The sequence below is a fragment of the Labeo rohita genome, unplaced genomic scaffold, assembly GCF_022985175.1.
Source record: "Labeo rohita strain BAU-BD-2019 unplaced genomic scaffold, IGBB_LRoh.1.0 scaffold_1114, whole genome shotgun sequence".
In the NCBI taxonomy this organism is placed as follows: domain Eukaryota; kingdom Metazoa; phylum Chordata; class Actinopteri; order Cypriniformes; family Cyprinidae; genus Labeo; species Labeo rohita.
The window spans coordinates 1-26,837 of NW_026127246.1; the positions used below are offsets into that span (position 1 = coordinate 1).

The following is a 26,837-nucleotide window of genomic DNA, read 5'->3' on the forward strand; positions in this document are numbered from 1 at the left end:
AATTAATTGTTAATTTTACTACTCGGCAAATCTGGTGCGGGCGCGGGCGCGGGCGCGTGTCAGGCGCAATCATCAAACATATTTCAAAGGAAGCCGGCGCCACATTCTCTACCGTCTTTACTATGTGTTTTGAGCGAATATTTGCATTTATTCACATACGATTGAATTAGAAATGATGGCCTGTCATGATTTTGGCTAATGCAGGACACTGAATGATGCGCATCAGAGGGGATTTAGAAGTGGGTATATTTTAAAAAAATATTTTAAAAAATGGGTATCCGCAGGTACTGCACTACACCACTACATATTACCCTACTCAACAGCATTAACACAGTCGTAACTCCCTTGAAACGTGATCTGGAATGTCTTTTTTTCTGTCACAATTTCTGGAACAGGTGAACACACAGACAAAAATGAAATCGTTTGCCTGAGAAAAGTATTTAGAACAGGTTCATATTTTAGAAAATGTAGTTAATATTTGCCTCATTATTGATTCATCTCATCCACCCGCGACCCACCCGCAAATAATCAGAATGCATTTTTTATTACCCGACCCACCCGACCCGAGGATATAACCACCAGCCGCGCATCACTAGTGCGCGCACACTCAAAGCGCGCTCACAGAACGCGCCTCTCAGTCAGTGTCTGAATGCCGAGTTCTCTTTCGCTTTTAATAGGTTCTGTTATTGCTACACACATGCTCGTATTGGAGACTATTCATGTAAATGAAGTCGGTTTTGTCTTAAGTAAACCTGAACAACTATGCGTCAAAATATTTGATCTGTGCGTCAGATCTTAAAGCGACAGCAGCGTAAACCTGCAGCTGCCGACCGCGTCAAACACTAATCAAACAACAAAAGAAAAAGAGAAAATCACTCACTGTTCTTGACTGAAGATTTTGCAGTGTTTTATTTTAACATTTATTACTTTATGAAATGCCCCCTCCAAGTAATACTTGGAGTTACTTGCCTTGAGCTCAAGAATGTTTTACTTACATTGGTTGATTAGTTTTTTCTGTATTGAAATTATTATTATTTAACATGGTGTTTTCTGCTCTTAAGGTCCCATTCACCAAGATACCTACTCCTTTACCCCCACTCTTGAATTTATACATTTACTATAACAATGAATAAAGTCAAGTCCCGCCCTATAATTTATCACATTCTAAAACCTTAGAGTTTCACTCTAAAATATGTTACATTACATAGATCACCCATAACTTCTGTTGCATGACTTTAAGTTTGCTAAGCAGAGCATGGACACTACTTATGAGATGTTGTGAAATCAAAAATCAAAATGGCAAGATGCACTAGAGGTTTGCTTTTCTTACATTTCAACTGACATTTGTGTTTTTCTAGTTGTAAAGGTTAAAAACCGGGGTGTCCAAACTTGGTCCTGGTCCTTGGTTTAGCTCCAACTTGCCTCAACACACCTGCCAGGGGGTTTCTAGTATGCCTAATAAGAGCTTGATTAGCTGGTTCAGGTGTGTCTAATTGGGGCTGGAGCTAAAATCTGTAGGACACCTCCCTCCAGGACAGAGTTTGGGCACCCCATGGGTTAAAACAATGTAAAGATACTGACAAACAGTAGTGTTTCCTTGGACTCGGACTGACTCGACTCGGACTCGTCTCGGACTCGATTGGTAAAAGACTCGCACTCGACTTAGGTGGACTCGAACCCAACACTAAGAAATACATCTGAAAAACTGGAGCAGATCAATGTTTTACACTAATCAGTTCTCTGCACATCTCTTATGTGTGTTTATCAGAGAACTGAATATAAGTGATTCTGGGAAATATAAGATTATAGTCAATGTTTCTGAAGACTACAGTTTCTTCTTTATATTTCACCTGGACATCAGAGACAGTGAGCTGCTTTAATTCATTCATGCATTTGATTATGTTGTGAATTCATTGATCTGTTGTTTAATTCTAACATTGCTGCTCTTGATTTGTTTCTCCAACAGCTGATTGTTGTGAGAAGAGCATCAGTCTATCAGCTGCTGCAGGAGGATCTGTGAACATCAGCTGCAAATACCCACAATCCCACAGTGCTGATGTCAAGTTTGTCTGCAGGAGATCTGGATCTGATCTCTGTGCTGAAGAAACGTCTGTGAAGGAGAACAGAAGATGGAGCGCTGAGGGACAGATCCAGCTGTATGATGACAGAGAGCAGCAGCTCCTGACGGGAACCATCAGTCATGTGACTCAACAACATTCAGCTGAATACTGGTGTGGAGTTCAGTCTGATCAAGGACACAAGAGCTTCATCACACGAGTCCTCATCAGCGTTACTGGTACAGATGATTTTCTCCATTCATGGTCTGTTTGAATACTCAATTCTGATTGGCTGGCTACGTTTTAGTTCTGCATGTGGTTACTGCATATTTCTACAGTGTTTGGTGTTACAACACTAGTCGGTCATTTGGACACAGTATTGTTGTAGTTTTTTTTTTTTTTAACTATTACAGATGTGCTCATCTGGATGTGGTTTTTAACAGTCTTATACTAAGAAGCTGCAGTTAAAGATGCTCATTCAGCAACTTGATAACTGTATTATTCACTCAGAAACCACAGGCTTCAGACACGGAAACTCAAACAAACAGCTCGCATAACAGCTATTTCTAAATATTGTATGAATAATATTTATTTCTAAATATTGTAAAGCATGGATTCTGGGTAGTCACTGTGTAAATGGCATTAATAACACTTATATTTACCACTGATCACAGGATGTCAAGTTCTTTGTGTGAAAAACAAAACAATAATAAAATAAAACCTTTAACAAGCTTTAGAAATTCACTGGTTTGTTGTTTTCTATGTAGATGTTCCAGAAACGTCTTCATCACCACAATTATCATCATCTTCATCATCATCATCATCTTCTTCTTCTTCTTCTTCTTCTTCTTCTTCTTCATCATCATCATCAGTTGAATCTCCACAGCAGAGAATGTGTGTCAGAAACTGATTTATTTTACAGGAGTTTGAGATGTTCAGTGTTCAGTATTCTGTGAGAACAGATCAAATGAACATTGATTATAATGTCAGAGGAAAACAGTTTCCTCCAGATGAGTCTGATTGTTACTTCTAAAACATAAACATTTAATGTAGTTTTTTTTTTTTCTTGCTTTCTACAGTTGTGTAGGCTATTTGAGGCTTAGTGTATGATTTTCTGTAAAGCTGCTTTGAAACAGCACTGAATGTGAGAAGTGATACGCAAATAAAAATGACCCTTTAAAACTCATACTTTATTTGCATCTCTCTATACTGTCATTGTTATAATGTGGAGCTTCGTCAGACTGAACAAACAATCCATTTATACTGTTAAGTTCCAGTGTTTTTGTTGTTGTTGTTGTAGTTGTTGTTGTTTTTTGTTGTTGTTGTTTTCTGTTGTTTCTGTTTCTTTGTTTTGTTTTGTTTTTTTCTTTTTCATCTTGACCTCTGTTATGTCCATATGGATGTATATGTATTATTATTTATTGTTATATTTGTTCCACTGTTGTTTACAAAGGTGTGTGCGTGGTTGAATACCACACCTTTGTTTTTGCTCTCTCTCTCTCTCTCTCTCTCTCTCTCTCTGCTCATTCTCAGGGCAAACAATAATCACCTGTATTTTGTTTGTGAGAGTGGCCTGACACCAAAGGGATATTGGGGCAGTTCAGCTTTTTCTTGGAGAGACACACGTCTCCCCTGCTCCAGACTGAACTTTGTGCTTGTTTTCTCATGTAGAGACAATAGCTGTGTGTTAGCAGTGTCTAATTGAGTTTTAGCAGGAACTGTTAATGGATTTTGTTCCAGGTTGAGATTGAGCAAAAGTTATTGTGGTTCTTCTGTTCTGAGTCTAAATACTAGATTGTGAATGTTAAGAGTGATGCTGTAGGGAGAGAGTATTTTTCTTTTAATACTGCTTTTGTCTGTTTTTGTACAAGGGAGGTGAGGAAAGTTTGTTGTATATGTATTTTCTTTTATTTAAGTTTAGTTAGAGCTCCTCCTAAAAATAGTTGATCTATACTGATCTATTTTGTTGGTTATTTTAGGCCTTGCTCTTCACTGAGCCTTTGCACCCATTCATTTTCTTTTCTGTCTGTCATGTAAATAAAATTATTTATGTTTATATAAATTTAACTGGTGTCATCTTCTCTCTGAGACAGAGGATTGAAGTGTGATCTTGCTTGTCATTTCCTCGCTACGTTTTTTCTGTCTCTTTCTTACTTCCCTTCCTGACCCCTAGATGCTTAGGGGAACCACATCACCAATTGTGCTCTTTCTTCAAGATTAATTTAGTCTCTCGATATAGTCTATATATAGTGCTTGGCTAAAGCTATTAGTAATCACATTCATCTCTCAAATGAAAGGTAATGACATGTAATCAGCACACAGCTAATAATGAAAGACACATCAGTTTAACAAGAACCGCTGCTGTTCGCATGTCTGTCCACCAGATGTCACTGTCTCTATAATCAATGTGATGCTCTTTAGAAACACTTTATTAAACTCTTAAACACTTTAAAACAATAAATATTACGACTCTGAAAAATTAACCTTTCAAATAATAGCTAACATTAGTGAAATAATGTTTTCTGTGATGAGTTTCATTTGAAGCATGTAAGAAATATTAGTTTCACTTCCCTCTTTATTAGCCATTTCTCTCTCTCTCAAGTTCAAGTTCAAGTTCAAGTTACTTTATTGGCATGACATTTGTGTTACAGTATTGCCAAAGCACAGAATATAATTACACCCTCAAAGCAATAGAGGAGACAATAAAATGAGTAATAAATGAGAGAAAATGAATAAATACATACATACATACTACATACTATAAAAATATATATATTTTCTCTCTCTCTCTCTCTCTCTCTCTCTCTCTCTCTCTCTCTCTCTCTCTCTCTCTCTCTCTCTCTCAGAGGAAGTGGGCGTCTCTCTGTCACATTCATCAGTTCATGTTAAACATGTAACCAGGAAAGAAACACTCAGATCTCATCTGAACACACATCGAGAGCTTCAGAAGAACTGAATCTACTAACAACAGAGAAGATCATTGAATAAGAGAAGAATGAAGATCATCTGGACTTTCACTCTGCTGATGATTCCTGGTAAGAATCCAATGATCTACTATCACAATCACATTAGTCAGTGAACAGCACTGAAAACAGCAGATTTGCAACAGGAAGAGAGTCTTTAACTTAAGTTCATGTTGTCTAAGAAATGTAAAAGTTAATCTCTATTCAGTCTCATGAATATATTAGTGTTGTATTAAGATATTGGTTTGTTGTAGGTGTTGTGAGCTCCATCAGTGTGACAGGATATTCAGGAGGAGGAGTCATCATCACATGCAGATATGATAGAAAATATACAGAAAATGCAAAGTATTTTTGTAAAGGACAGTATCTAGTATGCTCTGATCTCATCAAGACTGAAGTGAAAGAGAAATGGGCTGATAAAGGAAGATTCTCTTTGTATGACGACACAAGTGCAGCAGTTTTCACTGTGACCATCAGAGATCTGAGTGAACAGGATTCTGGGACGTACCAGTGTGCATCTGATCTCTCTTTGAGTAAAGATTCATACACTGAAGTGAAGTTGAATGTTTTAACAGGTGAGTAACTGAAACCCTCAAACCCATGATGATCTCGACAACATCACCACACTCAACACTGACTGTAATTACTATGATTTACACATGTAATGAAAAAAAATAACCAGAACATCAAATAACCATGGTAAATATAATGATTTTTGTCTTGCAATATCAGATTTAAACTCGTAACATAATGAATGTCATGATCAATTATTTTCAAGTATTTTATTTATTTTTTTTTTTCTGTCTTAAATCTGAATACATAATGACTCATGAGCACTCGGGTCACAAGCAAAACAGAAACAAGCTCATATATATATATATATATATATATATATATTGTAAGGCTCCTCCCGCTACGGCAAGCCTAGCGGTCCAGCTGAAGGTTTCTTGCGTGTCGAGTTTTTTCGGCACTTCTGTAAAAATTACTTTGAAATATTAAAATTTAGTTTCCAAACAAAAATCTGACTCCATTAATAATTTAGTCTGACCCCAATTATGAATCGTTTGTTAATTCTGGTTTGTATTCTATAATTTGCTGATCACGGCCAATTTTCTGTATAATAATTTAGACATTTGAATATTCTGGAAATCCCGTAATCTCAATATTTCGTTCGTTAGGGACTGGTGCCGCTTTCGATTTACACCCCGGCCGTGGCGAATTCGTCGACACAAGCTCGCCAGTTTCTGACTTACTCAGAGGATGCAGAGCGATTATCATATCTTAAAGTGGGCCGCGCCTGCGTGCTCTCAACATAAAGTATATATTTCCCCCATAATCGCGAGAGCTACATCGTGTTAAGCCAGTGACAGCTCAACATCCGGAGCCCTAGTGATGTCCCCATGGCTCATCAGTCGGTACTTCCGGCTTGGGCTGCCCTGGCGCAGTCTTGAGAAAAGCACCCTACACATTAACCTACTAGAAAATCATTTCCAAGAAGTCCAGAATAAGTCAAAGTTCACATTTATTTATGCCAGGCATATTTAAAAATAGCAATGGAAGCTCAATCAAAAGTACGTTCAATTAATAAAAAAGAAATACAACCTTTATAGGAAAACATCACATTTTAGTTACATTACTGATCAGCATAGAATTCAAAACCGAGAAAATAAAAATACTAACAAAGAGTCAGCATACCTGGCAAATAGAGAGACACACGACAATCGTGCGGGAAGTTCTGGTTACAGATGCTTCCCTGAATGTTTCGCTAATCCTCTTTAAGTACCCAGATCAGAACATTACAATCATAAATTTAGCGTAATAAAACTTCACAGGACCTTTTGCTGAAGCCTAAAGTTGGGGGTGTGAAGACAGCATGTGGTACAGACCTCTTCAGCAACACCACCCATATCAGGAGAACAGAGTTTTCCTTAAGTTTCAGATCTTTATTTCTGGTCTGTTCAACTGGTATGGGACTGAGATATTATTTCCAACCGCACTGAGACTATAAAATTGATATCAAACATGAGAGGTTTCTGATTGTGCATTCGGAATATATATGTGATTGTTTTGTATGAGTGTGATAGCTTAGATCCTTGGCCTCTTCTCTGTAGTGACCTGCCCCCTGTTGCTAGAGAAAAGGATGGGCCAGGTGGTTGATAAGCAAATGGTCTTTCCTCCTGGGCCTTCCTGGATCTTCCTGTCTGATAAGAGCTTATTATTTTACGATCTCGCACTGGCATTGCGAGAGTTCCTGTGTATGTGACTTCACGGGAGGATCATCGGCTCCTACAATATATACCTTCTCATTCACTCATTCAAAGAGTTTTCTTTATTTTCATGACTATGAAAATTGTAGATTCACACTGAAGGCATCAAAACTATGAATTAACACATGTGGAATTATATACATAACAAAAAAGTGTGAAACAACTGAAAATATGTCATATTCTAGGTTCTTCAAAGTAGCCACCTTTTGCTTTGATTACTGCTTTGCACACTCTTGGCATTCTCTTGATGAGCTTCAAGAGGTAGTCACCTGAAATGGTTTTCACTTCACAGGTGTGCCCTGTCAGGTTTAATAAGTGGGATTTCTTGCCTTATAAATGGGGTTGGGACCATCAGTTGTGTTGTGCGGAAATCAGGTGGATACACAGCTGATAGTCCTACTGAATAGACTGTTAGAATTTGTATTATGGCAAGAAAAAAAGCAGCTAAGTAAAGAAAAACGAGTGGCCATCATTACTTTAAGAAATGAAGGTCAGTCAGTCTGAAAAATTGGGAAAACTTTGAAAGTGTGAGAAGGTGTGTCCAAACTTTTGGTCTGTACTATATATATATATATATATATATATATATATATTTTTTTTTTTTTTTTTTTTTTAATGCCAATTTTTTGTGTTTGCATGTCTCCCTCATGTATCGTGTGGTGTAGGGAGAGAGAATATACAGTTTGTACAGTATAAAAACTATTATGTGTATGGAGAGTCCCCACAAGGAGGGCAAACCAGAAGTGTGTCTTTCACTGTCAATGAATGAAGATGAAGTACCGTTCTTTAAAGAATGATGAAGAACATCAACATCACACTGATGTGTCTGAGATTGTGTTCAACTTCAAAATTAGTACAGTTGCAGGATATTCAGGAGGAAACATAATTATAAACTACAAATATCAGAACAAACCTAAAGAGCCTTTGATAGCCATCTGTAAAAGTGGAGCAGACCAATGTTTTAAACCAACAAGCACAGAGCAGCAGAATGGAAACATGATGGACAATTCAACATTCAAATGGCAGTTCTGCAGGTTTTTTGCATTTGTTTATTAAAGAGCTGAATGTGAATGATTCTGGAGAATATAAAATTATGGTTAAAGTTTCTGAAGACCACAGATTTTTCTCTAAACTAAACCTGAATATTGAGGATGGTGAGCTGTTTTTATTCATTTGTGCATTATTTGGAAGAATTCATTGATCTGCTGTTTAATTCTAACATTGCTGCACTTGATTTGTTTCTCCAGCAGCTGATTGTTGTGAGAAGAGCATCAGTCTATCAGCTGCTGCAGGAGGATCTGTGAACATCAGCTGCAAATACCCACAATCCCACAGTGCTGATGTCAAGTTTGTCTGCAGGAGATCTGGATCTGATCTCTGTGCTGAAGAGACGTCTGTGAAGGAGAACAGAAGATGGAGCGCTGAGGGACAGATCCAGCTGTATGATGACAGAGAGCAGCAGCTCCTGACGGGAACCATCAGTCATGTGACTCAACAACATTCAGCTGAATACTGGTGTGGAGTTCAGTCTGATCAAGGACACAAGAGCTTCATCACACGAGTCCTCATCAGTGTTACTGGTACGGATGATTGTCTCACCCATATTAATCAGAATGTAATCAAAATCACAGCTAGCTTCCATTCAGCAGATCACAGTGTTTCTTGTATCATGTCTTTATAAAAACAAATCGCAGATCATGGTTGCAGTCTATGCAGGTAAAAGTGCATTATTTTGTGAATAATGTTGTTGTTCTGCTCAGTGAGAAACTGCACACAGAGTAAATCACTGAGTTTGTGTGTTTTATTCTTCACTTCATTCTGTATCTGCAGATCTGAATGTGTTTTGAAAACCGCAGCAGTTTTTAGTTTTCTGTCTGGTCATTTGGTTTTACTGCAGTGTTTGGTGTTGCAGCATTATTGTGCTCATTTGTACACAGTGTTACTGTAGTTTTTTAATAAGTTTAAGTGTGCTAATCTAGATACAGTATTAGTGTTCATCGAGTAACTTGCTATTAACTGTATTATTCTCTGAGAAACCACAGACTTCTTTTACAGAAACTCAAACAAACAGCTCACAATTTTTTTTCTGGGTGTCTCTGTGTCAGCAGACATGAATTCTGGGTAGTGACTGTAAATGACATCAATAACACTTAGATTTACCATTTAACACAAGAAAAAGAGATGTCAAGTTCTGTGTGTGAAAAGACAACCTTGAGAAATTCATTGTTTTGTTGCTTTATGTACAGATATTCCAAAAACACCTTTACCATCATCATCATCACCATCATCATCATCATCATCATCATCATCATCATCACCATTAACATCTGCTTCTTCATCTTCATTATCAGTCAGAAGTTCACAAATCACAGGAGTTTCCAAATCAACAGCAGCAGGTGCTGAAATAGACACATGTGATTAATGACGTAGCTTGTGAGCAGTTCTGACGCCCCAGTGTCTAAAAGATATTAGTAGGCATAAAAAAAAATAGATTTTCGATTCTAAAATTAGTAATGTGTTTTAATACATTTAATATGTAATATGTGTAAGTGTTTGTGTGGAATAAATTTACTTTTGACTTACAGTGACTCAAACACTTTTCATGGTTTCAGAAATAAAATGTATAACTCTTAACTAGATGGGAAACTGCGTTTCCATCCTCAAAAACATTTTTAGTTTTTGTTTTGTTTTTTTGTTTTGTTTTGTTTGTTTTTCGATGTATTAAGCTCAGGCTACACTCTCTTAAACTGAGCCAGTTTAGAATGATTTTGTGCTCAAAAAGTGTGTTTAGCACAAACTGAATAGTAACTCAAGCTACTCCAATGATCTGATCTGATATTTAGCTCAGAGTGATCAGATTGATTGATCTGATTGTTTCTCCTGTGTTTTCAGGCTTTTCTCTGATCATTCCTCTGGTTCTGGTTCTTCTGGCTCTGATCATCACTGGTCTCTTATTACTGTTTCTCTTTAAGAAGCATCAGTCTCAAGGTAAATCTCTTTCTCAATGTCTTGAGATGTAGAAACTCCCTTTATATTGAGTTTAAAACAAAGATTTGTTGATCTGTTTTCCCACTGTGAGTCTGTCACCACCTACAGGCTGCAACAAGACTTGAGCAAAATGCAGATATTTGATGACACGTTAAAACATGTCCATTAGACATCAGTGTTGAATTGTCATATAATGACATTAATTAAAGACTCTTGTTTTTTTGCAGGCGCTGGTTCATTATCTCAAGCTGAAGCAGGAAAACGTGATTTGGTTAGTTCAGTGACTTTATAAAATGTTAATTTGTATTCATAATGACAATAAATTCTGACGTCTTCCTTCATGAATCTCTTTATAGAGCTGTAAATAATTTCTCTGTCTTTTCACAGGTTTCTCACACTGGTTGTGATTATGAGAACATTGAAAACACTCAGAAACAATTACTCACAAACCCTTCTGATTCATCTAACACTGTTTATGCCACTGCTCAATTACCCACAAATCCCTCTGTTTCTCCTGACTGTGTTTACTGTACGGTTCATGAAGCCACTGGTGACTCTCAGGTCGTCATCACATCTGCTGATGATCTGAATTACACTGTGGTGAATTTCCAGAAGACAGCAGACTGTCCTGACAGTGTCAGTTTGAGGAATAATCAGGATTTCAGTGAATACGCTGCTGTCAATCATCACACTGCCTGACGAGCCACAGCAGAGAATCTCAATGAGCTGAATGCTTTGTTATAGTGTGTTCACTAGATGTCTCTGTCAATTTTTAGTCTCTGAATAAATGTTTTTGCTGAAATCTCTCAAATAATGCTTTAAAGTCAAAGTTGTATTCTACTGTCCATGAGTCTTGCACTTTCATATGAACATTTATTACCATCACTTCTCTATTTATTATCTCTCTCTATCAGAGGAAGTGGGCGTCTCTGTCACATTCATCAGTTCATGTTAAACATGTAACCTGGAAAGAAACACTCAGAGCTCATCTGAACACACATCGAGAGCTTCAGAAGAACTGAATCTACTATCAACAGAGAAGATCATTGAATAAGAGAAGAATGAAGATCATCTGGACTTTCACTCTGCTGATGATTCCTGGTAAGAATCTGAACTCACACTAAATCACTAAAAACAGCACAGTGAGTTTAACTTCAGTTTGTGTTGCTGAATTGACTGAAAAACTTTGATTGCAATTTAAAAGTTCATCTCTGGTTAGTCTCATGAATATATCAGTGTTGTATTAAGATGTTGGTTTGTTGTAGGTGTTGTGAGCTCCATCAGTGTGACAGGATATTCAGGAGGAGGAGTCATCATCACATGCAAATATGATAGAAAATATACAGCAAATGCAAAGTATTTTTGTAGAGGACAGTGGTCAGAGTGCATCAACAAAATCAGGACTAATAATAAAAATGAATGGTTTGATGATGGAAGATTCTCTCTGTTTGACGACACAAGTGCAGCAGTTTTCACTGTGATCATCAGAGATCTGTGTGAACAGGATTCTGGGACGTACCAGTGTGCATCTGATATCTCTTGGAGTAAAGATCCCTACATTAAAGTGAATCTGAACATTATGATAGGTGAGTAACCCATGATGATCTCGACAACATTGACTTTAATTACTAGTTCACACATGTAACCCCTAACATATTATTATTAATTTCTAAATAACAAAGTAACATCTTTTTATGAGGCGCCACGTAGGATTGTGTATATACATATATGCAAGTGATTTCATATGTGGATGTGCGTGAACTTTTCAGTGCAAACGGAAGGCATTTCAGTGTAAAAGGAAGCAGCGGCACTTCTCCAGATGCCGGGGCATTTTAAAACGCTTAACGTGACTTAATGCATTAAAATAGTGTTTTAAAAAGACATTTAATATAGCATACATTGTACCAGGGGCGAACTTCCACTGGGCACTTTTCAAAATCCCGTTCAGCACCGCCGAGAGTTCGCGCGATCGTTCAAACAAAACCGAAAGTAAAACGCGCACGCGCATTCAAAAGCAATTTTAATACCCCGCGTTTAGAGCAGGACTACCCAATGCGTGCAAATTAGGCTACAGAAGATATTTAGGATGTTATTAGTATGTAGGCTATTGTGAAATTGTTTGTTTAATATTAATTGTATTCTATTTTTGCATGTTTCTGAGGAGAGCAGAGTAGATTGTGGCGGGCACAGAGATTAGAATCAGAATCAGAAAGAGCTTTATTGCCCAGTATGCTTGCGCATACAAGGAATTTGTTTCAGTGTTATTAGCTTCCAGTACACAGAGACAACAACGCACAGACAATAAAAATAAGAGAATAAGAAAAATACACATAGAACATAAATAGAATATAAATAGAACAAAAATAAAATAGAATATAATAATTATAATTTGTTAAAAATAAATTGACAAATAACTAGGTGGTATGTACAGTTGTGCTATATGTGATAGGATGGAATGCAGGGATGTGTTAGGGATGTATTAGGGTGGAGGTGGTAGCAGTAGATGTCAGATTATTCTACAAATTTTTATTGCACAATGGGAGGAACATTTTAACTGTTCATAAGGTGGATTGCCTGGGGGAAAAAACTGTTCATGCGTCTGTAGTCTTGATATTTGGGGCTCTGTAGCGCCGGCCGGATGGTAAGAGTTCAAAGAGGGGATGGCTTGGGTGCGAGGGGTCCAGAGTGATTTTCTGAGCTCTTTTCCTCACTCTGGATGTATATAGTTCCTGAAGGGTGGGCAGGGGAGCACCAATAATCCTCTCAGAGGTCCGGACCGTTCTCTGTAATCTTCTGATGTCTGATTTTGTAGCTGAGCCAAACCAGACAGTTATTGATGTGCACAGCACAGACTCGATGACGGCTGAGTAGAACTGTCTCAGCAACTCCTGTGGTAGGTTAAACTTCTTCAGCTGGCGAAGGAAGTACAACCTTTGTTGGGCCTTTTTAACAATGGAGTCGATGTGAGTGACCCACTTCAGGTCCTGGGAGATGAAACATCCCAGGAACTTGAATTTCTCCACTGTAGCCACAGTGCTGTCCATGATGGTGAGTGAGGAATGTGCAGGGGGGTTCCTCCTGAAGTCCACTATCATCTCTACAGTTTTAAGCTTGTTCAGCTCCAGGTTGTTGTGACTGCACCAGACAGCCAGCTCTTTTACCTCCTGTCTGTAGGCAGACTCGTCACCGTCCCGAATGAAGCCGATAACCATGGTGATTGATCTCTTCCCGAGTTTTAGGCCTTTGCTCAATAAAATTACTAGTCGTCGGTATTTTCAAGTCTATCGTCTTTATTTACATCCTCCCACGGGCAGCTAAAACTCCACGCCTTACACTATTATAGGTTCTGTAGTTGTCTATAGCTCTCTATCATGTTTGAAAAATTTTGGTCTCTATTTAAATTGTTTTAACTATGCTCTGTTCTACTTTCTGAGTATGAATTATCACATGCAGTAAAAGCATGGGCGTCGGAAGCAAAATAAATGTGGGTGGGGAGTATATGCCATTTTCTGTAGTGTGGTGCCTTACTATGTATATTACCTCTGCGCACTAACGTGACAACACTACAAAACACGGCAATTTAAATATGTTTCCAATGGCGTAAGTGGTAAAGCGAATAACCAGTGTTTTTTGACGTAGGTGTATATGCACGTGTTTTATGTATGTATTGATAAGCGAAGTTTGATTTAAATCCTAGCAAAATGCAGTGATCTTGACCTGCATTCATTAATGCTGCAACAGACAAGTTGAACATTTAAGTGACCAGATATGTGTTCATTGAGTACAAAGTTATAAATGAAATGGGTTTGTATTTAACAGATGAAAAAATCAGGACAGTGGCAGGATATTCAGGGGGAAACATCATTATAAACTACAAACATAAGACACTAGAAGAGAATCCTTTGATAGACATCTGTAAGACGTCTGCAGATCAATGCTTTACTCTAATAAACACTGACAGAGCAGCAGAATGAAAACATGACGGCCGATTCTGTTTATGACAGATCTGCTCATCTTTTACATGTGTTTATCAGAGAGCTGAATGTGAATGATTTTGGAAAATATAAAATTATAGTCAAAGTTTCTGAAGTTTCTAACCGTATACAGTTTCTTCTCTGAGTTTCACCTGGACGTCAGAGACAGTGAGCTGCTTTCATTCATTCATGCATTTGATTATGTGGTGAATTCATGAATCTGTTGTTTAATTCTAACATTGCTGCACTTGATTTGTTTCTCCAACAGCTGATTGTTGTGAGAAGAGCATCAGTCTATCAGCTGCTGCAGGAGGATCTGTGAACATCAGCTGCAAATACCCACAATCCCACAGTGCTGATGTCAAGTTTGTCTGCAGGAGATCTGGATCTGATCTCTGTGCTGAAGAGACGTCTGTGAAGGAGAACAGAAGATGGAGCGCTGAGGGACAGATCCAGCTGTATGATGACAGAGAGCAGCAGCTCCTGACGGGAACCATCAGTCATGTGACTCAACAACATTCAGCTGAATACTGGTGTGGAGTTCAGTCTGATCAAGGACACAAGAGCTTCATCACACGAGTCCTCATCAACTTTACTGGTATGGATAATTTTCTCACTTACTTTAATAATAGTGTAATTTAAAGTCACAACTAGCTTCCAATCTGCAGATCACGGGGTGTCTTGTATCATGTTGCTTGACTGTGCAAAGAAAGTGATCAGTGACATTTTGTAAGAGACCTGATTCTGTTCATTCAGGTTTACCAGCAGGATAATTTTAGATGTTCTGTCTGTTTAACAGAGCAAAACCACAAACCACAGTTAAAAAGAGGAAGTTTCCATAAAAAAAAAAACTGCAGTTTATGCAGTCTGTGCAGGTGAAAGTGCAGTTTTGTAAATAATGTTGTTGTTCTGCTCAATGAGAAACTGCATACAGAGTAAAACAGAGGACAGTGTTTGTGTGTTTTATTCTTTCATTCTTTAAATGAACACACAATATTGTTCCCTTTCATGTGGGAACTCCACAGTGCATCCACTAGGGTTCGCTATAGGGAATGCCTTTGGCCTGATCGGTGTCTGAAGCATGTACCAAAACACAACAGTGAAACTGGCTGATGTTAGCCTGTGACATTACTACTGGTGCTACTGGGGGATAAAAGTGCACTTGTAGAATACGTCATCCTCCTTTTTGCTTTCAGGAAGTCTTTTGTTTGTTGTGTGCTGTATCATGGATCCCAACATAAAGTGTTTTAAGAAGTGCGTTCCTCCATGTCAGAGATACCTAGCACTTACTGTAGTGATTTGCATGACGTATGTGTGATCTAAATAACATTCAAGTTCATTTCATGAGGGAGCTGAATGTGTTTACTGTGAGCGCTTCCCTATGAAGAAGCTCTGTTTGCAAATAAATCTTCTCTTGAGGGAAGAGAGTCAAAAGTCACCAAGGCTGTGGCTCGGTGATAACTGAGGTCATGGGGGTCTCAAGTTATGCTGGCTGCAGATTTTAAGAATAGGAATTTAGATCATCCCTGGAGGTGCAAGAGACAGGAAACCCCTCATGACAAATCGGATGAGCATTTCTTGTCCTGGCATGATAGTCCTACTCCTGTGGACTACATCGCACCGACTAGTGTTGCTTTCGCCAACGAAAATTATGACTAAATATCTTCGTCAACAAACAATCACATGACGAAAACGAGACAAGATGCAATGTAAATGCTGGTCATGTGTTCTGAAAGTTCTCGAGGTATGAAGAAATTACATCTCTCTCCATCCCTGGTCCCTTCACCTTCCTTCCCGCTCTTCTTCTCCTCTCCTGTGAGGGGGCTGGAGGCTGAGTTTCATGTGGTTTCTCACATGCTGAGATCGGGTCCTGAAGCTGAACTTATGATGTTTCTGACAATTCTATAATGTTTGCCTATTCAGCAAGGATTCTTTATGTTAGATGTGTTTCATTTCTAGCTCTGCTTTTTAACTAAAAGTGAGTTGTCTATTGCTGTAGCTTTTAATGCAGGTGTAATACTCTCGTCAAGTTCTGTCATATTTCACCACCCTGCTAAGTTTGTGATTTATCTCTGTTTGCATGCTCTGGGTTTCTCTTTAGACAGAAAGTGTTGCTTTCTGCCAATTGGATAAATGCTTCAGATGTCAGTCATGCTGAAGGCATTCTCCATAGTGACCCCTAGGGGACGCAGTGTCTTGTTCCTCTTTTCAGGGAACCGTGGATACACGTGTATACCCTGAGATGTTATATGTGTTTGTTTCATTTCACACTCATTTCCCAGCTTACATTGTCTCTGTCAGAATTGCAAATACCTGTTTTCATTATCTAGATACTAAAATATCATAACACACAGAAGTTCTGCATGTGGTAAATGCATGTTTCTACAGTGTTTGGTGTTGCAGCATTAGTTGGCCATTTGGACACTACAGTATACTACAGTTTTTAACTAGTTCAGGTGTGCTTATCTGGATGCAGTATTAGTGCAGTTTTTAGCACTTGGGTGTCTTGCTCTATCAGCAAACAATGAATTCTGGGTAGTGAATAATGACACACATTTGATACATATTCACCATGAGACATGAGATGTCAAGTTCTGTGTATGAGGAAAAAAACAGCCTTTAGAAATTGATTGTTTTGTTGTTTTATATGCAGATGTTCCAGAAACAACATCACCACAATCATCACCATCACCATCATCATTACCATCATTATCATCATTATCATCATCATCATCTCCACAGCAGAGAATGTGTGTCAGAAACTGATTAATTTTAAATGACATGTACTGTGTGAGCAGATCATATAGCAAATGGACATTAATGTCAAAGGAAAATTGTTTCCTGTAGTTAAGGGGAGTAGGGGGTTCTTTTCTGTCATGTAAATAAAATTATTTATGTTTATATACATTTAACTGGTGTCATCTTCTCTCTGGGACAGAGGATTGAAGTGTGTTCTTGCTTGTCATTTCCTCACTACTTTTTTATTTTAGTTTTCTCTCTTACTGTCCTTCCTGACCCCTAGATGCCTAGGGGAACCACACCACCGATTGCACTCTTTCTTTAAGATTAATTTAGTCTCTCGATATAGTCTATATATAGTGCTTGGAGAAAGCTATTAGTAATCACATTCATCTCTGAAATGTAATGATATAGCAATGATAAATCATTATATGTAATCAGCACACAGCTAATAATGAAAGACACCTCAGTTTAATAAGAGCCGCTGCAGTTGCATGTCTGTCCACCAGATGTCACTGCATCTGTCACTGTCTCTAAAATCAATGTGATGCTCTTAAAGGAGAAGTCCACTTCCAGAACAACAATTTACAAGATAATTTACTAACCCCCTTGTCATCCAAGATGTTCATATCTTTCTGTCTTCAGTCGTAAAGAAATTATGGTTTTTGAGGAAAACATTTCAGGATTTTTCTCCATATAATGGACTTCAATTGTGCATGTCCCACGATGTTGAACTTCCAAAATGTAGTTTAAATGCAGCACAGACTTGTAATCCAAGCCGAGGCGAAGATTCTTATCTAGTAAATATAATAAAAATTTGTTTACTTTTTAAACACAAACCCTTTAACGTGACTCTGGAAGAACGAGTCGTCTCGGGGAGTGATTCGTTCAGTCGCGCATGCGCAACATCCTTTTAGGTTCTGTACTGGAATTAGTTCAACTGTTTCGAGTCTTCGGGTTTTTCGTGTCGTTCGTTCATCTTAAGGGGCTGTCACGTGATGAACGAATGATTCAAACCCAAAAACTTGTGAGATAAGAGGTGAGGTGAGCTAATCATACATTAAAGACCCAGGTAAACAATGAATTAATATTTTCTGTTTCTTATAGCATTACAGTTTTGTTTTGTTTGTAGTGATCAACATTTGTGTAAGCAGTAGATGTGTTAGGGAAGTAACATTTTAATTATATTTTGCTAAAACGAACGAAATGACTCAAAAAAAGATTCATTCATTTTGCTGAACGAGACTCAAAGGTCCGAGTCGGTAAAATGATCCGAACTTCCCATCACTACTACGAATCACGTCTAAGTTCATCGTCTGTGTACTCCAGCTCAAAAAGGTGGAGTATAGCGAAAAACTCCATCTTATTTTCTCCTACAACTTCATAATTCACACACACACACACACACACACACACACATACCTTTGTAAACAGCATTTGACTTACTTGCACTTTCTTACCCACTGAGCACTGTACGTCCAAACGACGTCATTTCAACGTCTTTGTCGGAATATAGACATGATCTGCACGTCGGGTGGACGTCTCATGTTTGTTGGGTAGTCTTTGCCCATTCGCTTTGTAAACACAGGGTCTGTAGATCCGCCTAGTTCGGTGTGACCTTTCCACATGATTTTCCTCAAAAAACATCATCTTGGATGACAGGGATGACAGTAAATTATTTATAAATTGTTCTTCTGGAAGTGGAAGCATGAAATATTGTGAAATATTAGTTTCACTTCTCTCTTTATTAACCATTTCTCTCTCTTTCTCTCTCTCTCTCTCTCTCTCTCTCTCTCTCTCTCTCAGAGGAAGTGGGCGTCTCTGTCACATTCATCAGTTCATGTTAAACATGTAACCAGGAAAGAAACACTCAGAGCTCATCTGAACACACATCGAGAGCTTCAGAAGAACTGAATCTACTAACAACAGAGAAGATCATTGAATAAGAGAAGAATGAAGATCATCTGGACTTTCACTCTGCTGATGATTCCTGGTAAGAATCTGAACTAAACCAGCACAGATTTGATGAGGACAGTCTTGAACTTCAGTACATGTTGTTGAATCGATATAAAACATTTATATCAGTTTAAAACTTTATGTATGTTTATTCTTCTCAATCTATTAAAGTGTTTTAATGCTGGTTTGTTGTAGGTGTTGTGAGCTCCATCAATGTGACAGGTTATTCAGGAGGAGGAGTCATCATCACATGCAAATATAATAAAACATTTACAGCAACTGCAAAGTATTTTTGTAGAGGACAGTGGTCAGAGTGCACAGACCAAATCAGGACTGAAAAGAAAAACAAATGGGTTGATTCTGGAAGATTCTCTCTGTATGACGACACAAGAGCAGCAGTTTTCACTGTGACCATCAGAGATCTGAGTGAACGGGATTCTGGCACATACTACTGTGGAGTAGAGAGTTTAGTATGGCATCTGAACATTATAAAAGGTAAGCAACTGAGACGCTCAAACTCACGATCTCCACAACATCACTCAACACTGACTGTAATTACTGCAGTTCACACGTTCATCTCATGCTGTCATTTTCATAAAATAGTCTTAAACAGAAACAGAAATGTGATCAGATATATGTTCACTGAGAACAAAATGACAAATAATAATAAAAAAAAGAACACAGCAATCAAGAGACTGTATGTGTGTTTGTGCGTATCTCACCATGTCAATAAAAGTTGATGAAGTGTCATTTCTTTACACGATTAATGAAGAAGAACATCACACTGATACTGAGTTTGTGTTCAACAGGTCAAAATATAAGTGCTGTGAGAGGATTTTCAGGAGGAAACGTCATTCTAAACTACAAATATAAGAAGCAACACAAAGACCATGAGAAGTATGTCTGTAAAACTAGAGCAAATCAATGTATTACTCTAATAAACACTAACAAAGCAGCAGAATGGAAACATGACGGCCGATTCTCTGTTCATGATGACAGATCTGCACGTCTATTACGTGTGTTTATCACAGACCTGAATGTAAAAGATTCTAAGAAATATAGAATTGTAGTCAAGGTTTCTGAAGACTACAGGTTCTTCTCTGCGTTTAACCTGGACATCAGAGACAGTGAGCTGCTTTCATTCATTCGTTTCTGTAGTGAATTGATGAATCTGTTGTTTAATTCAATCATTGCTGCTCTTGATTTGTTTCTCCAACAGCTGATTGTTGTGAGAAGAGCATCAGTCTATCAGCTGCTGCAGGAGGATCTGTGAACATCAGCTGCAAATACCCACAATCCCACAGTGCTGATGTCAAGTTTGTCTGCAGGAGATCTGGATCTGATCTCTGTGCTGAAGAGACGTCTGTGAAGGAGAACAGAAGATGGAGCGCTGAGGGACAGATCCAGCTGTATGATGACAGAGAGCAGCAGCTCCTGACGGGAACCATCAGTCATGTGACTCAACAACATTCAGCTGAATACTGGTGTGGAGTTCAGTCTGATCAAGGACACAAGAGCTTCATCACACGAGTCCTCATCAGTGTTACTGGTACGGATGATTTTCTCACTGATTTTAATCGAATGTAATCAACATTTGTAAGATACCTGATTCTGTGTATACAGGTTTACCAACAAGCTCATTTTAGATGTTCTGTCAGTTTAAAAAAATTAAACTGTAAGTTAAAGTTTGATTGCAGTTCATGATTACAGTCTATGCAAGTGCAGTTTTGTGTAGAAATGTACTATATTTAGAAGCTGCAGTTAACGGTGCTGATCTAGTAACCTGCTATGAACTGTATCATTCACTGAGAAACCACAGGCTTCATGTACAGAAACTCAAACAGCTCACAATTTTGTTTGTACATGAACTCTGGTTAGTGAATGTGTGAATGACACTTATATTTACAGTACCATGAGAAACGTGATGTCAAGTTCTGTGTGTGAAAATATTCTTTAGTAATCTGTTGCTTTGTTTTATATGCTGATTTTCCAGAAACATCTTCACCACCACCATCATCATCATCATCATCATCTGTTTCTTCACCATCATCATTCAGAACTTCACTGATCACAAGAGTTTCCTATTCATCTCCATCTGGTTTCATAACAGCAGGTGCTGAAATACAATGTGATTCATGGTGTAATTTGTGAGGAGCTCTGACACTTGAAAGATAGTATTAACATAAAAAATATTACATTTTAAACTCTAAAATAAGTCATGTAATGATGACACCAATGATCTGATTTGATAATTAGCACAGATTGATCAGTTTGATTGATCTGATTGTTTCTCCTGTGTTTTCAGGTTCTTCTCTGATCATTCCTCTGGTTCTGGTTCCTCTGGTTCTGATCATTGGTCATCTTTTATTTCTGTTTCTCTGTAAGAAGCATCAGTCTCAAGGTAAAACTCCTTCCTAATGTCTTTAGATGCAATTATACTGAGTTTAAAACAGATTTATTGATCACTTTTCCCACTTTGAGTCTTTCGCCACCTACAGGCTTTATCAAGACATGTTCAAAATGCAGATATTTGATGTCGTGTGAAAACATTTCAGTGTTAAAATGTGATATAATGTCATTAATTTAAGACTCTTGTCTTTGGCAGGCAGTGATTCATCATCTCAGGCTGGAGCAGGAAAACATGATTTGGTTAGTTCAGTTACTGTATAAAATGTTAATTTTTATTCATAATGAGAATAAATTGTAATGCCTTCCATCATGAATCTCTTCAGAGCTGTAAATAATTTCTCTTTGTCTGTGCAGGTTCCTCACACTGGTTGTGTTTATGAGGAGATTAAAAACACTCACAGACAATTACCCACAAACCCCTCTGTTTCTTCTGACTGTGTTTATGCTACGGTTCATAAAGTCACTGGTGATCCTCAGATCTTGATCTCATCTGCTGATGATATGAATTACGCCATGGTGAAGAAAGCGGACTGTCCTGACCAGGAGCATTTCTAGGATTTAAAAACATCCGGGGCTGGTGCCAAAATGTGAGGGGCTAGTGGTGGTGGATGGGAGCTCACATCATACTTAAAATTGTGTTAGACACAGATGTGTGAACCTGCATCCTTCTAGGGAGATCTGGGGGCATTGAACAATGAAACAAGACCTGACTCACCCCTCTTCTGATACTCTGAAAACTCATGAACTGTTTGTGTGAGCAAAGTCATGTTGTCCTTTTGATTTTAGTTCATTTGACAGATACTTTGCCAAAGCAGTGGCACAAAACAGTGTTGTAACTCTATGAAAAATAGTAAAAAGTAATCACTGCTAATAGCAAACAAAAGTATTATAACAAAATTATAACCTTACAAAATGCATAACACAAATACAATAATAAATTTTAAAATGTATTTGCAACTGTAACAAATATATGTTTAATAGGGCCCCATTTTATTTTTTTCCAAATTCATTTTATTTTTTTTTTTTTTATTTTTTTTTCTGTTTTAATTTTTCTGGACTCCTTTTTTTAATGGTTACATTTATTTTATTTTAATAAAAAACAAACAAACAATATATATATATATATATATATATATATGAAATTAATACTATGGAACTTATACAATTTAATGTCAGTTTATCAAAAGTTATGTTTAGGGCACTTTGAAATGTTTTATTTTTGTCTCACCTTATGTTTTAATGTTACCAATTTTGTTTTGGCATGTCTATTTATTTGAATGCATACATTTTTTACAATTATTTTTACAACAGCCTTATGAAATTCTGTGTTGTGCATTTCAGTTTTTCTGGTTATCAAATAAAGGCATAAAATATTAATTTATCTTTCAATTAATAAAAATTTAATTTAATTTTTGGCAAATAAAGGGGATGTACTGTTAAAATTTAAAAGATGGAAGAAATACTGTGTAACAACGTTTCATTAATTTTTCAACAGTAGAAGCAGAGCAGTTTTGGAGATGTTGTTCATGCATTTATTATGGCAGACACTGAAATCATCGAGTGTACGTCTGCACCATTCATTCTTAAAGAGACATGCAGAACATTCAAGATTCATATTTAAATGGTATTTTGCGGCTGAATATTTACAGATACTAGTAGATATGGTGATTTGATTTAAGTGTAATCACCGACTTTTGATTAATTCATTCAAACTTGCTTTCATGATTGGTATTTGTGGTTCTCTTCTGCTGTATATTTAGGACAGTCTTGCAAGTCAGACTTTTGAATGTTGATATGAAGCATGTTTAAATAACGCTGAAGAAAACCCTTGAGTTTTTGATCAGTGTTCGCTGTAAATAAGTACTGAATATTTCAGAGACAAAAGTGTGAAAGCAAAAAGTTATTTTATTTAAAGATTTGAATTTATAAAATAATGATGTGCACAGATAAAGTTGCACTGTTCCATAAAAAGCAAGAACTGTCCATTTTTTTTTTTTTTTTTTTTTTTGGCTATCATGGGAACCGCTGCTGTTTGCACTTGTGCCAATTTCTATTCTTTGAGATTATAGTCTGAATAAAGATTCTTGATATTTTTATGGAAATCTCTCATGAGTATTGCTTTTTCATGTGAACATATATTTCATAATTCATGTTTAATGGTTCTTTTTTTAATTCTAAGGTGCTAATTATTATTGTAATATTTATTTTCAGGTTGCATAAGTATTTTGGTAAATATTTATATCAGTTAGTATTTTAGATCTTCTATTGTTAGTTATGAAACATTGTCTTAAAACAGAAGTTTTTGTACTCATTTTGCATTTTTTTTAAAGATTGTCAGGAATCAACTCATAGGAGGTCATCCAAACCAGGTGAGCAGAACCACACGCACCTTGAATGTCGCTAATAGCGATAATGAGGATAACACTTTATTTACAGGAATCCTTGGGAAACAGACTTGGAAGCTAAAGCAAGGAGACAGGACCTCAGGGAATGGAGAACAAGGAAGATCAATACTAAGATAAGTATACAGGTGCTTGGGTAAATCCAAGTTGAGACCAGACAATGAGTGTGTGTGACAGTCCTTTATGGTGGTGCTGATGAGTGAAGCGAGAAAAAGCCTGAAAGCCAGGGACATTGAGGTGGTCATCCTCTGGGTGACTGTCATAGAAAGAAGGAAGCAGAGCAATGTCAAAGATGTTATCTCTAGGAACCCAAGAGTGTTCTTCTGGACCATATTCATCCCAGTCCACTAGGTGCCCTAGACAGCCACCTCAGTGTCGGGAGTCCAGGATTTCTCTTATGGCGTACACAGCTGTATGATGACAAAGAGCAGCAGCTCCTGACGGGAACCATCAGTCATGTGACTCAACAACATTCAGCTGAATACTGGTGTGGAGTTCAGTCTGATCAAGGACACAGTCCTCTGCAATGTTACTGGTCAGTACTGGTCATTTTGTTTTAAATATTTTATGTTTTTATTTGGACATGATAGTTTGAAAGTATAATAACTAGAAAATGAATGTGAGTGTTTTTGCTGCTCTGTCTGAGTGACTGTGTGCCTGCAAACATGAATGTGTGAAAGCGTACAGAAGCTGTCAGGTTTATTTTTAATGTGCAAAGTAAGTGCGTGTGAAATTAATGTTCTGCATGTGAGGTGTTTATTTACTGGTATCTCAGTGTTACTGTGAAAACATTTCTGTCATTACAGAGACAAATGACTCATCATCATCATCATCGTCGTCATTATCAGTGAAAACTCAAATGATAACAGAAATCACATTGACCTCACATGACACAACAATAACAGGTAGATTTTACAGCGCTAATACATCTTCTTCAGATTTTCAAGTAATTTGTCTTTCAAGTATTGAAGTATTGAAAATTGAAGATCATTTCTCTTGTATTTTCAGGCTAATCAGTGATCTTCGTTTCTGATGTTTTGGTTTTGCTCCTAACTGGTGTTTGTTTGTTGTAGGAGCTTGTTTCTAGCGGCCATATGAAAGAATAAACAGACTCACGGTTTAATATCTTCAACAGACGTTTAATATCTTCAATGTTTTTCATTAGCTCATACAGTGCTGAATGTGTGACAGAAGGTTTCACCTTCATCACATACAGCTGAAAGTATCTTGAAGTGAAAGTCAAGTGTTTTGGCACCCTCTTCTGGACTTTACTAGACAGACATGAGAGACGCTGTAAATGGTGATGAAGCACAATAACTGTTTAAAACAGAAACACTATAATATATTGATATATGAAACTGAATCTGGTGTCTGAATCATATTTGGTTTGACTATAAGTCATTGTAATAAATTTGAATAGAAACTCTGAACACAATCCTTTTGTTCACATCTACATTATGACGTTGAAGAACTTGTGTCTGTTCTCAGGTCACTGGTGTTTTCATGCAGTTTTGTAAAATAATGAAAAATAATAGAACAAAAAACATATTTAGAGATGAGTTCCACGCATTTTAAATACAAATGACGTGAAGGCATTATTAGTGTCATCAGTGCTGCTGAAGTTTGATTGATCTGATAAGTCTGGTGCCATACTTTGTATTCAAACTTACTGATGTTTTGTATTATTTTGTAATAACAGTAATGTCATGTTATTGCTTGCAGAACTTACAGAAAAAATATAATGTGTATTACAGTGAAACATCTGACAGGGTAATCGACAACAGTATCAAATGAATGAATGAATAAATCATTAATTTAAGAAGTAAATGAATTAATAAATATAATACATTTGAATAACTAAATAGCGGTTGAACTTTATATACATTTGTAATGACAGAACTTAGCATGTTTAATGTATTTAATGTATTTATAACATTTCTATACAAATTAGATTACAATAATATTTTAATAATACCATTACTATTACTTAATTATTTAAAGAAGAAATAACTTACTTTTTCTGATCTATCTCTATATTATTTTTTTTAATTTCCTCAATCCCTTATTCACTGTTTATTTATTAGTACCAATAGCCTTACTGCCTCCAATAACCTATCCACTTTAATTAAGATATTAAGGTGTGTCATTGTTATCATTTATAATAGAATTTGTCATAATAATAATACTAATGATACTAATAATAATACTAATAATAATAACTTCATAATAATAATAATAAAAAGATTATGTGTGTTTTTTGAAAATGTATTTTGTGCATATTGACAATGGCATTACTATCACAAAAACCTGAGAATAGTAGACTAATGGTGTTTTATTTATTTAAAGGAATTAAACAAATAGATTATTTGAGTGGATTTAAAGGGTTACTCCACCCCAAAATGAAAATTGTCATTAATCACTTACTTATGTCATTACAAACCCGTAAACACTTTGTTCTTCTTTGAAACACAATTTAAGATTTTGAATGAAAACAGGAGGTTTGTGACTGTCCCATTGACTGCCAAGTAAATAACACTGTCAAGGTCCAGTGTAGGCTGTCGAGTGTCAGCTGCGTCTCGCAGGATACGCTGTTTTCATTCAAATCAAAGCATAAATAAATGTAGAAAACGTATTCGTGTGGTGTTACTAACAGAACAGAGTACGCTATTTACGTCCAGCGGATACTCTCCAAAATGGTGACGCAGAGGAGATGAATTGAATAAAGTTGTTATTTTTGTGTACAAAAATATTTCTTGTAGCTTCGTAAAATTACGATTGAACCACTGATTTCAGATGGACTATTTTAATGAAGACTTTCATACTTTTCTGGGCCTTGACAGTGTTATTTACTTGGCAGTCAATGAGACAGTAACAAACCTCCTGGTTTTCATTCAAAATATCTTAAATTGTGTTCAGAAAATGAACAAAGCTTTTATGGGTTTGGAATGACCAGGGGCAAAGTGATTAATGACAACATTTTCATTTTGGGGTGGAGTAACCCTTTAAAGGGAACAGAAAAACAGAAAGAATAACAGTAAAATAATGTATTGAAATCAGTTTGAACTACTTGCAAATAATAGAA

The 26,837-nt window shown here is 36.9% G+C and overlaps 3 protein-coding genes across 5 annotated transcripts; all 3 read left to right on the forward strand.

The window, feature by feature from the left end:
• Positions 1-980: 980 nt before the first annotated feature.
• On the forward strand, positions 981-4,073 carry LOC127157572 (uncharacterized protein DDB_G0271670-like). The gene is made up of 3 exons (XM_051100796.1): positions 981-1,866; positions 1,967-2,296; positions 2,825-4,073. The coding sequence occupies exons 1-3, from the start codon at positions 1,719-1,721 to the stop codon at positions 2,965-2,967; spliced, it is 621 nt and encodes a 206-aa protein (XP_050956753.1). The 5' UTR covers positions 981-1,718; the 3' UTR covers positions 2,968-4,073.
• Positions 4,074-4,907: 834 nt separating this feature from the next.
• On the forward strand, positions 4,908-11,270 carry LOC127157571 (polymeric immunoglobulin receptor-like). Its single transcript, XM_051100795.1, has 8 exons — positions 4,908-5,092; positions 5,275-5,595; positions 8,535-8,867; positions 9,534-9,683; positions 10,180-10,275; positions 10,503-10,546; positions 10,663-11,018; positions 11,190-11,270. The coding sequence occupies exons 1-7, from the start codon at positions 5,053-5,055 to the stop codon at positions 10,972-10,974; spliced, it is 1,296 nt and encodes a 431-aa protein (XP_050956752.1). The 5' UTR covers positions 4,908-5,052; the 3' UTR covers positions 10,975-11,018; positions 11,190-11,270.
• Positions 11,246-22,400, forward strand: LOC127157570 (polymeric immunoglobulin receptor-like). 3 transcript variants are annotated; one of them, XM_051100793.1, is made up of 10 exons: positions 14,740-14,847; positions 18,795-18,981; positions 19,140-19,439; positions 19,754-19,841; positions 19,944-20,071; positions 20,164-20,493; positions 20,938-21,057; positions 21,250-21,345; positions 21,550-21,593; positions 21,708-22,398. In XM_051100793.1, exons 2-10 carry the CDS (start codon positions 18,942-18,944, stop codon positions 21,906-21,908), a joined length of 1,347 nt encoding a protein of 448 aa, XP_050956750.1. In that variant the 5' UTR covers positions 14,740-14,847; positions 18,795-18,941; the 3' UTR covers positions 21,909-22,398. The 3 variants fall into 3 exon arrangements, with proteins under 3 accessions (XP_050956751.1, XP_050956749.1, XP_050956750.1); XM_051100792.1 differs by lacking the exons at positions 14,740-14,847; positions 18,795-18,981 and adding an exon at positions 11,290-11,376 and having other exon boundaries at positions 19,754-20,071; positions 21,708-22,400; XM_051100794.1 differs by lacking the exons at positions 14,740-14,847; positions 18,795-18,981; positions 19,140-19,439; positions 19,754-19,841; positions 19,944-20,071 and adding exons at positions 11,246-11,376; positions 11,541-11,861 and having other exon boundaries at positions 21,708-22,394.
• The last annotated feature ends 4,437 nt before the right edge of the window (positions 22,401-26,837 follow it).